This window comes from Lycorma delicatula, chromosome 1, assembly GCF_047948215.1.
Source record: "Lycorma delicatula isolate Av1 chromosome 1, ASM4794821v1, whole genome shotgun sequence".
Taxonomy (NCBI): domain Eukaryota; kingdom Metazoa; phylum Arthropoda; class Insecta; order Hemiptera; family Fulgoridae; genus Lycorma; species Lycorma delicatula.
Genome location: NC_134455.1, coordinates 399,998,482 through 400,010,753, shown reverse-complemented (window position 1 = coordinate 400,010,753; position 12,272 = coordinate 399,998,482). Strand labels below are relative to the sequence as shown.

Here is a 12,272-nt window from a genome sequence, read left to right as displayed (position 1 = left end):
AATGTATGCTAGGACTAATGAAAAATTTTGTAAAAGCAATGAAGAAGGATAGTCCTAAATTTTTATACATCAGGTAGAAATTTCTGAATGTAAGTGAAGGAAAAATGAAAGAAGCAGTATTTGTTGGTTCTCAAATAATAGAGCCGGTCAGAGATGATGTATTTAACTCTATGTTAAATAATGTAGAAAGTGCAGGTTGGGCTTCATTTAAAAACGTTTGCAAAAATTTTCTTGGCAAACAAAAATCCGACAATTATCACGATATTGTTAATCAACTTCTTACTTCATTCAGGGCTATAGGATATCACATGTCTTGGAAAACACATTTCCTCCACTCAAAATCTGGATTTTTCCCCGAACAACCTCAGAGATGTATGCGATGAACACGGTGAACGCTGCCACCAACATATTTCGGTGATGGAATAAAGGGAAATGGAATACTAACATGCTAGCCAATTACTGTTCGACATTAATTCAGGCTGTGACTATTTATAAAAGAAAAGCATCAGCGAAATCATTCTAATTCAGGTATGGCCATGCAAAATTATATATTTTACAGACTTTAACTATATTTTCCCTTAATTTTTTTTGAAGCGTAATTTATTTAAAACTAAGGGCGATAGAAAAATTGTATTTACAGATCTGTAATTAAAAGTAATTCAAGAAATGGTGTCACACTTAGAGAAACATTAAAAAATTTTTTTTGACTATCAGTGTTACTGTTTTATTTCTTTTTATGAATTACCAATTGTTATCTTATGAATTTATTATTAAAATTTATTGCCTTAGAAAGAACAAATTGAATTTCACAGCCAGTTTTTGTTGTTGATAGTCATATAAATCACTTCATACCACAATTTTCCTTTTTTAATGAAATTACTATTACTCCATGATTAAAAGCTTAGAAAGAAGGAAAATCACATCAGTTTGCACGGCTATCTAAATCATAGTAAAAGAAGTAAACGACAATATACGATATATGTATACATAAATTACCAAATTTATCAGTGTTGCAATAACTAATAATTAATATAATCGGTTAACTCTGTTTTAATAAATCCTGAACTTGCATTTAGCTTACTGAAACATAATAAATCATGCTTCAGCTGCACGTTTTTTACAATGCAATCTACCCCAGAAATTTTTCTGTGATAGATACTTTATTGTTTTTATTAAACGTGTCTCTTATTATGTAAAATATATAAATTACATCAAAAAACCAGTTTTTTAGATTTGTTCACAAAATAAAAAAACCTGCAAATCTTCATTTGTAGAACTAACAGTTAATTCAAATTTTCGTAAATGAGAGATAATGTAATTAGCTACATCGGTGTTACAAATATTAAAATAATATTAGTGTAAGTTAATTAAAACTAAATTACCTTAGTTTAGCTTTTTATTAAAGCGTCTGAGATTACGGCAGCAAGTTCCTAATAATTAAAAAATTTAATCTTTTGACTCACTATTGAAAGAAAAGTTTTTAATTTTACCTTTTGAATCAGCTTAGGGATTACAATGCTTATATTTCAAGGAGTATGAGTGTTAATTTAAACAATAATACTTCTTTTTGAGTAAACAAAACACGGTTGTTGAAAAGATATTTTTATACAACAGATTTAAAAATAATCAATAAACATGATACTTCAGTGCACCTTTAAAATACCCAGTGCTATAACAGGAAAAGTATGAAACTGATCATACCATACTTTCCTGAGTGTATGTACATCATACATAACCCACTAAATTCCAACTGCAATGCTACTTGGATCGCCTTCTTACACCTTACAATCCCACCTTTTCAGGTAATATCATATTTGGTAACTGAATCGGGTTTGACAATGATGAACCACAAAATTACCCTCTTGCTACTGTATCCGTGAACAGAATAACAAATTTAAGTGGTGTGAACTCATTGGTCCTGCAGTCAAGTCTAGCACACGCTTCACGTGTTTACATTCGGTGTAGCTTCACCTAAAGCGATGGATGAATGTCTGGGGGCAGACATGATCCGGGACAATAAGTTATTTCAATCCTATCAAGGTAGTCACCAGCCTCCAGCTGACTCGCTATATAAATGCAAAGCTGCTCTCTTAAGTTTATCCGGCCTGAGCCCATCTGCTACACGACAAGTAAACTCAGGTCTAATTTGATTATAACTTAATGCGACATTACAATCACCAATGTTGAATGCAGCGGTTGAAGTTAGGTTGAAACAAAACAACCTGGATATATCAAAATTTTCCCCGGTTTATAGGTACAACTTCCTACCTTTCATTAATAATAAATGCTAACATTTTAGCCTTTACAAATGATAAAGAGAAGCTTAGATGTTATCTTCATTACACTGGGGAGCACCTGTAGTAATAGAAAGCATTTGCACTGAATTTACAGCCAATTATATAGTCCAGCTGCATGTGGATATATAAACCATATATAGAAAAAATGTAATAATTCTTTTTGACGCCAAATCACAACTGGGATGAGAGGGCCTAGTATGTTGCCACAAATAGAAAAAAAAGGATGGAATTCAGGAATTTGGAATGGCACTGTAAAATTATTTTTATAAACTAAAAAAATATTTTACCTTCCAAATCTACTAAAGATGTTAGATAGCGTGCACCAGTAGCTTTTGCTACTCGCTTTAAATCGATTTTTTTAACACGGCGTACTGCCATAGCACCAGCTTTAACAAAATACTGTAACAAATTAATTTAATATGTTAGAAAAATTACAATTAAATCAAAATTTAAATGATGGATAATTACACATACAATAACTGAAAAATGAGACTAGTGTTAGAGATTGCATAAGAGACCTGCCTTGGGGCGTATAACTATATGATTCTGAAATATATAACGCACGGTTCAATTAATATTATACTGAAAATAAGCCACTCTTCATATAATGAGCTTTACATAAGTCAAATAAATTAATAAATAACAATAGCACAAGGAGAATTAAAAAGATGAATCAAATCAGTATTTGGTTTCTTATTGGCTGCTGTTCCTTTAATCGGCATGTATAATCCAGTATTCAACGTAATACTTTGCCCAAACCATTCTGATCTCATCAGTTTATACGCTTTATAGAGAATTAACTTTTGTAGCATATCTCCCTTTTCTTTCACTTACCTGTTTGAGTAATGTTTTGAAATATACAACCGATGATGATTATATTTCCCACTTGTTCAACTGCAGCAGAAATGTGATGACATTAAAGACCTCAAAAATCTTTGTATAAAATTTCATAAAAATGAGTTAACCCCACTGAAAATAATATAATCCTTTATCCCTGAATGAAATCGCCAAATGTTATAATTAAAATGACATAATAATGTAACGGAATCATTTGATCGGTACAAGAAGTGACTAAATTCAGAGAAAAAAATTATTTACCTCAAAATATTTTACAGGAGTTTGATTAACTGTATACTGTCACAAAGTATCAATCGCAAATTCTGTGCATTTAATCATCCTACTGAATAAACATACACAAATATAGTGAAAACATTTGAAGCAACTGGATATGTTCACAATAAACCATATCAGAAAAACAAAAAAAAATTCACGTTCTGCTGAGAACATTGTTGTACATGAAATTATGGCAAATGCCCCAACTCAAGAATTAAGCATTGATCAAACCAATTTATAAAGAATATTACATAGAGATTTGCATGCTTATAAGGTTGAATTAGTACAAGGCTGAAAATAAGGGATTTTTGCAACATAGAACTTTTGTTGCTTGGATAACAGAACAAAAAAAACCACCTTCAACAATGAAGGATAATTACACATTAAATGAAAGCGTAACAAATAAAACTATAGCATTTAAAAATTCTCCAAATATTCACAAACAATCACTTCATACACAAATACATGGGGTTCATGCTCTGAAGAAATCATCTGCTCATACTTCTTTGGTGATCACGGCAATACTTTTACGGTGAATGTAGAGCAATATAATGCAATAATTACGGATTGTTTGTGGCTTTAACTTAATGGAATAAACATTTCTGATGTTTATTTCAACATTATGGTACTACAAAGCATACAAGATGAGTGAATATAACATTATATGCACAAAATTCTCCGGATGTTTAATTCCACAAATAGTAAAATGAATTAGCCGCTACCATGACACTGTTCAAACCAGAAAACATAGCAGACTTAAAATATAACATCAGAGGTTATAAGCGAGATTATTGTCCCAATGGTTGAAATCATCATACAAAATTATGATTTTCATATCAACGACTGTAAATGTGGACACATAAATGACATTAATTTACTCGTTAAACAATAATTAATAATCATCATCAGATGATGATATGACCTTCCAGTTCCACTCGTCTATTAAATTCACTCTTCTTCCTTGGCCCCTTTCTCTTTCTACGGACCCTTCTGATGCAGCTGTCAAGATTCCACTCCCTCTAACCGGTTTCCTTTTTAATTACTTTTCCAATCCTTCGATTCATCATCAGGTATTTATTTATAAAGTATAAAACAATTTATAATAATAATAGTATTTTTTATGTTAAAAATGTATAAATATATGTTAGACATCTTTTGTTTTCATTTTCTTTTTGTTACTTAATTCTCAGGCAATATCTTTGTCCTAACTTAAAAAATTGATAGTTGTCATGATCAACTGAGTTAAAATTACTAAAAATTAAACTCAAAATTACTCAGTAAATTAAACGCTATCAAGAAGGTGTGACAATTTAAACAATTCATCATTTTCAAAAATTACCTGTTCATTTGTATATTTATTTATTATTTGTGTATATTTTTTTTATTTGTTTATAATTTGTGTGTATTTTTGTTTATATATGCAAATATAATAATTTTCTTACGATTCATGTTTATTATTTATTGCTAAATATTATTTATTATAGTTTTTATTGTACGTGTAATGAACTGCTTTTAACTGTATGAGTAATGAGATGATGCTAGCAACATTTGAAAGATTCCTTCTTTTATTTATGTATGCTCTTGTATGTTCTGAAAATCACCTAAGAATCTGTTAGTTTTACTGCTATACATCTATTTACATACATTACGTTTTTCTTTACATTCAAATGCTCTGCTATCCATTTACCAGTCTAAAAATTTCACTAAATTTATCATTACTGTAGACATTAACTAATCTATTTCTATTAGAATAATTATATGTAATAATTTTTTCACACATCTACGCTATATCTCTTTTTTCAAATGGAAATAATCAAATAACGTTTTTGTATCCTTTTTTACATATTGTAACTGGTAGAGTAGCTTCTAGAAATAAGAAGTGCCAGAATAAGAAAGAGAGAGAAAATTAATTCAATTATCAAATTAAAAAAGAAAAATCCAGAAGAAACAACAAATAAGTTTTTCTATAAAGAATTTCTGGAATAATAAAAGATTTGGACAATAAAAACATTAACCCTACAAACAAAAAGGTGGGCCAGCTGCTGTTACAAGTCAAAGGTATAAATACCTCCACTGTTCCTTGCTGCCAAGTACCAGCAAACATCTGTACAGCTGCGATAAATGTGAGTACAATGTGCAAAAAGAATCTAAATAACTGTGTGGTAACAGTTGAGTGTGTGAAAAGACAGTGCATCAATAGAGTATTCTGTTTTGGAATAGTGCTCTTGTCTGGGGTTAAATTCAAGCTGTTTGGTGAGTTTTTTGTGAACAGGAGACAAGGTGACATTATTTACTGATAAGTTTAAGTAGTTTCCTTTTGTAAATAGTAAAAGTAAATAATTTAAAAAAATAATTAATTACTGATTTGTCATCTCATGGTTATAATCTGTAATTAACTTTGTATTAATCTATATTAGCTGTTGTAGAGTACATAGTAAAATCAGGACTGATGTGCGATTGATGAACACTGATGAACATCAAATTTATTTGCTCACCTTTAGGCATAAATCATCAATTCCACCAGTACATAGAACAACGTTAGTACCTGCTGCCAATATACTCTGAACTCTTTCCTTAGTAATATCAGCTTCTCTCTGCCAAATAGCATTTAATTTTTCTGGATCGGTTACAAGTACCTGAAAAAAAAAAATCTTATATAGGCAGACTTCAACACATAAATGTGTTCATTATAAAACATTAAAATGCATTCCTTACAAGTTTACAGCTATGCAATAACCACAAAATCTGGTTTTGCAAAAATTATTTTCAGGAATGGTCAACCCAAGTCTGTTCTAAACAACATGTTTACTGGTTACATTTATACTTACACTGCATTATGTCTGCAGCTATGCCTGGTAAACTGGTAACAGTAATTCCATTTGCTGCACACATGTGCACACACACACAACCTGAAAGTAACTGAAAAACCGGTTGGAGGAAGAAAAAAGACTTTTTTATACAAACAATTGAAGAAAAAAATTAGTTAAAATGAGTCAAGCTTCAAGTCCATCATCTGTTGCTAAAATGCTATTACTTTGATCAGCAGATTGAGACCTTCCAAGCGATCAAAAAAGTTGTAGAGGGCGGAATCAGTTTGAAACGACAGATGTCTGTGTGAAGGGAACAGGATAAGAAAACCAAGGATATCAGAAGAAAATGTTGAAAGTGTCAAAGACTTTTTCCTGCATATCCCTAAAAGCCTGTAAGGAAAGCCAAAACTACAGCATCCCAACCCTGTAGGGGAAGACATGTGACACATGTGTTAGTGTCATGTGACACTTTCGGTCATCACACCACCATCCCCCTGTTCATAGCCCTGATGAGGTTAAACATCAAAACTACCAATCCCAGCAAGAAATGCACCTATACTGTTTATAGCTGTTGCAGGCTATGAAAATTAGACTATGCTGTGCGAGCCAATATTGCAATCAAAATATTGCAGCTTGAAGATGTTCAACAAGTTTCTTGATCGTGTTGTGTTTAGTGACGAGTGAAAAATATCACCTCTGTGAAAAGTTAACACACAATGTCTATATGTGGGGTTCAGAAAGTCCCCGTGAATTTTACAGTGAGGAAAGGACTTTACAAAATTAACGTTTTCTGTGCGATATACAGAAAAGATTATTGGCTGTTCTTTTTTGCTGAAGCAAGCGCAACAAATAGTTGCTTAATTTGGATGCACTGCATACATGGCTCTGCAAAAAGGTGGTGCCAAATAATACATTGGCTGATTGACATAACTCTATAAGGGATTGATTGAATGTTTTCTCCAAATTCTGGATCGGTCAGCATCGACTGGATGACAGACCTTGTTTGCGGTGGCATCCAAGCTTTCCTGAGATGCTAATTTTTTCTTTTGGGGATTTTATAAAAGATCTTTTATATGTGCCTCAGCTGCTTTCTGATGCAACAGATTTAAGACACAGGATTAAAGCAACTGTTGCTTCCATTACTCTGGAATAACGAAGTCACATCAAATACTTTTAGGGCAAACCATAAATTATTCTTTTACTTTACTTCTGATTTATTACTGTGAGTCAAAGATAAGGAATATTAAAATCCCAAGATTCTCTTTTGTACACTCCATATAGCTGTTGATGATTTGTGAACTAAACCCTAGTTACAATGGCAACTCTCAACAGCTAAATAAAATTTTAATAAGGCTTTTATGATATAAAAACAGAACATACTATCTCGCTATCCTTTGCTTTGTACGTTTCATCAATCCTGCCCAAATAAGCTATGTGCACAAAATATGAAAGCACCATCTAACCAACCTTCAAGCTATTAATTTATACATCATTCAATAAAAATGACAGTAAAATATTAATAACTAAATTGAACTTTTAAAGTTTGATTAACATAAATACACTAACTTACAATACTAAAAGTGATCCGATCTGAATCTTGATTTTAGTATCAGTAAATATTTAAAATAAACAGTGAGAATGTAACCAATGATCCTAGCTCAGAACATAAATAATTACAGCTAGCGTTATTATTTCCTAAAATTGAACAAACAAATGCTGTAACCCAAACATCACAAAACTTTCAAAAAGCAGAGTAAAAGCATTCTGGAAGTTTGCATCTTTTTCTGCCTGTTGCGTTCAACTTCACAACTTGTGGGAATGTTTTGTTCTTCCTTTATAACTTATAATGCAAGTTTATTGTCTGCCTCTCATGGGATTCCTAGTGGAAAGGTTCCTAAATACAAACCAACCTGATCTCGCTTATTAAAACAAGAAAAATAAAAATATATCAAGGAATAAAGCTGAAAAGTAAAAAACACCAGGTAAAGTCTTCAATTGAAAGACAAAAGGTGTACCGTAAAAAATTATGTAAAAAGAAGTATTGAAAAATATTGTAGAGATTAATCAACAGAAAGAATGACCAAACTGCCTTCTTACTTTCTAAGGACTAAAACATCATAATGGCAAAATTACTCTGAAAAACCTGCATGACAATAGTTTTAATTCACTGTATATATCAAACATGCGTAGTACAACCACATGCTTCCATGAATACAGCTCCATTTTAAAAAACACAAAAGGTCCAAAAGTGGTAAAGGATTCTTTTATTAAGAGAATTAGCACCCAAGTGATATTTCAAAATAGTCTCCGATGCAGTATTTTGTTCTCTTCAACAAATCTTTGATTTCAAATATTCCAGCCACCTGTAGAACAGCAATTATTATTCCAGTTTAAAAAAAATGGATCCCGGCAGACAAGGTTAACCACTCTATACTTGCTCCAAAAGAGTAATTCCAATCTACCTAACAAATTTAGTCTTTTCAATAACTTGGTAAGTAGAATCTCAGAACATATAAGCAAGCTGGCTTTAAAAGAAATCCACCTTGCTCAAAACATTACACAAAATTTTAATGAACCAAAAGAGACATGACTGCTGTTTTATCGACTATCAACAAACAATTTATAATTTGTTCAGGAGAGCCAAATTACTTGAAAAATAACAGTCATGGGTATTAAGGGAAATAAATTCAAACGGATATTAGAAATCATTTACCACAGAATATTTACCACTAGATATTAAGGAAGTCTATCTACATGTAAACAGATTTACTATGTCTTCCTATGTAGCAGTTTTATTCCCAATTCTTTTTAAAATTTATGTAACTTCAGATCTGCAAAAGTCTGTTTACAGTCCTTTTAGCAGATGTTGTAATTGGGTTTACTATATCTAAAACAGAGTGCTACTCTTGCTATCATAAGAAATTTGGGACCCAAGTGTTCCAAGGAAGTAGGAATATATGGTTGTAATGTTTCAATTAGCCAATAGACATCACTCTTATCTAGCTGAACATTCCTCCAAATGAGTTAAGTACAATTATCCAATTCTGGATTATGTAGAAGAAATATGAAATACAGTAACAACATATAGGTAACTATTAAAAGCCAAACTGCTCATTTTTTTTGTGGATAAAGAAAAATCATTTTATTTACTTTAAATCATCAAAACCAATAACACTAAAAATAAGTTTTATTGCATTATGAAATATCATTCAAGGAGAATATCATCTGCATTTACAGACTTGATAATATAAATAAACAAGTGCTACTGTAATAAAATATTTACCTGCACTCCAAGTCTCATTTTTGTTTTTTGTAAAGAAAAGTCTAAACAAGCAATTTTTGCATTAAGAATCCTTTTCGGCATAGCTGAAACAAAAAACACATAAAAATAAGAAGTTGGTGATACTTCTTCACAAATGTAAATTATTTCACATGACATCAGTAAAGCTCATATGAAAATCATTAACATCTTTTATTACTGCTAACAATTTTTAAATTTTCATATAATATAACTTTTCATACGATTTACTTTAAGAATAAATAATGCAATTAACACTAATGTAGCACTAACACAAATAATGTGCGATTAAAGAGGAATACACCAGAGTATAAAAACTTTTTTTTAAAATAAAAATTCAAATTCATCTATAACTGATGATGCGGAATCACACAAAAGTACCATTGGAATAACTAGAAGAAAATAACGTGTCATTTCATTTACTTTGTAATTCTGTACTTGAGTTGCTCAAGTTGATTTTTGATCATAAAAAATATAATATATTGGTACAGAGGAATATGGGTCTCATAAGTACTGACTTAACAAAAATAAAGAAAAAAAATATATATATATATATTTTCAAACACTAAATTAACTTGTGAGAGGAAGCTGAATACATCTATTTTTTTCACTTGGTTTTATATACACCCAGATCCACAATTAACCATAATTAAGGTGTCGTCGCCAACTCAACCTAACCAAGACCCACCTGGGTCTTGGTCATAACAATTGCCTGCCTCTAACTAGGTCCCCCAAGGGCACCCAGCCGAGTCTGTCTTAACAGCTCAAGGGCGATGAAGTCCCTTCATTTATGTCTCTTCATTGTCACCGATCCCGGCAAACCCACACCAATGATGACTCGACAAGGGGCTGTCCATCACCCCGTCGTCCCTGCTTTTGTACTGTAGTATCGTTGTTATATATTCTGACATAGATGCCTTTTTCAACTGTCCACCATCGACAACAAAACATAACATATTCAGGGGTCACATATTGTCTCCACAATATAGACTCAAAACTGATAGCCCGTTCATCCCAAAGAGACATGATCGGAAGACTCTGTGGCCCGTTAAGAACTGGGTCAGCCAGAAACTGAGTTGACCAAATTTGCGGTCAATCCATGGTGCAACCTTTTGATTAAGCGGTGGGTCCAATGTCCCGTTGATTGATCCCACCTCCTCTGCCACTCTCGTATCATGCCTGCCCGAGCAGTTACTTTGTTTCCTCCCCTAATGATGTTACACCGCATCACCACCAACTGGTGAGGAGGGGGAACCTCCAATAATTACTAGGGCAGCTTCTGTTGAGACTAAGGAGTAGGCAGGCGCAATCCTAAGGGCTATTCTCCTTTGAACCCCTTCCAGGATACACCTGTTTGAGTCCTGCAGCGCAGTTTCCCAGACCGTGATTTCCTAGAGGAGTACTGAGTTTATGACATGAACTCTATATTCTCCTGCGAAATGACCTTGGACAGACAAGTTACTGAGCAGTCTGTGTATTGCCTTTACCAGTCATTGAGCTTTTGTTGCGGTTTCCTCGGCACGGGCTGAGAATGTTCTTCATTTGTCCAGTCACACTCCTAGATAATTGACAGAGTCTGAGCAACATACAAGTCAAGTCTGATTGAAACGAGAGCCAGCGGCCATCTGCTGGCCACGATGAACTTTGTCTTTTCATGAGATAGGTGCAAACCTTTCCCCTAAATCAAGCCCTGGACCCTCCATACTGCCATGTTGGCCACATCCTCCCTCAACCATGCCCACACTACAAGGGTGAGGTCGTCTGCAAGGGAAGTCGGGACAACACCCTCCAGGTAATTCAGTTGGAGAACACAGTCATATACTATGTTCTACAACGTAGACACCCAACATGTGACTTGGAAACGGATGGGTGAATCAGTTGAAAAATAGATTAGAAGATATCGCTGCACCATCGTCTGCCGGTTGTTGTCAATCCCTTGATCTTTGAGAGCCCCAAAATGACATGCCAGTGCAACAAGCAGAACGCCGCATTTTGCACGTCCAAGAGAACAATAACCACCTTCCTCGTGCACCAGGTACCAGATGCTGCCTCGTTAACCACACAAACCAAATTACAAACTGCCTAAGGGGCTGACCTTCCATGTCTAAAGCCATATTGTTTATCTGACAGCCCACCTCTATCCTTGATGTTTTGATGAAGTCTGGCATCTAGGATCTTGTTGAACAACTTACATAGACCATCGGTCACGCAAATGGGCTGGTAGGCGGTTGGTGAAACGCCCTGTCCCAGCTTCTTCAACAAGACTAGTCAAGATTCCTTCCATTGTAGAAGAATGTAGTCATTCTCCACCATGTCGTTTAGCACCCGCAAGATCTCAATCGTGGCCCTGTCCACCGGTATTTTAACTGTTCATGTAGTGATCTCATCCGGTCCTGGATGAGCATGGGATCTCAATCTCCGTCCAGCCGAAAGCAGTTCTGGAAGTTCAATAAGAGCAAACTCCTCTGCAACTATTTCCTCACGAGGTGGATCTGTACTCTGCAGAAAGAGGGTCATGATGGAGTTCCTCACTTGGTCACTGGTGAAGGCTGGGGACTTCCTCCCAAGTTTACCTGTCACTAAGGGGGTAACCTTTGCCCCACAGGTCCTGCCAGCATTTCTATTTCGCCTCCATAATAGCTTCTTAATAGGCCGCCCTAGATGTGGTGTACATCTGAGTGTCAGTCAGGAAATAAGGAGGACACCTCCTGGCTGTTTGCTGATGTAAGCAGCTAGCGGCCCATGCCTTTTTCT

The 12,272-nt window shown here is 33.9% G+C and overlaps 1 protein-coding gene across 3 annotated transcripts in view; it reads right to left on the bottom strand.

Moving 5' to 3' along the window:
* Positions 1-12,272, bottom strand: part of LOC142317410 (T-complex protein 1 subunit alpha-like) — a 74,854-nt gene that overhangs the window by 20,354 nt on the left and 42,228 nt on the right. For all 3 annotated transcript variants that reach the window (XM_075353962.1, XM_075353963.1, XM_075353961.1), the window contains 3 exons: positions 9,504-9,586; positions 5,906-6,046; positions 2,585-2,696 (listed from right to left, as the gene is read on the bottom strand). In XM_075353962.1, the coding sequence (XP_075210077.1) occupies positions 2,585-2,696; positions 5,906-6,046; positions 9,504-9,586 (336 nt within the window). The remainder of the gene's footprint in view (positions 1-2,584; positions 2,697-5,905; positions 6,047-9,503; positions 9,587-12,272) is intronic.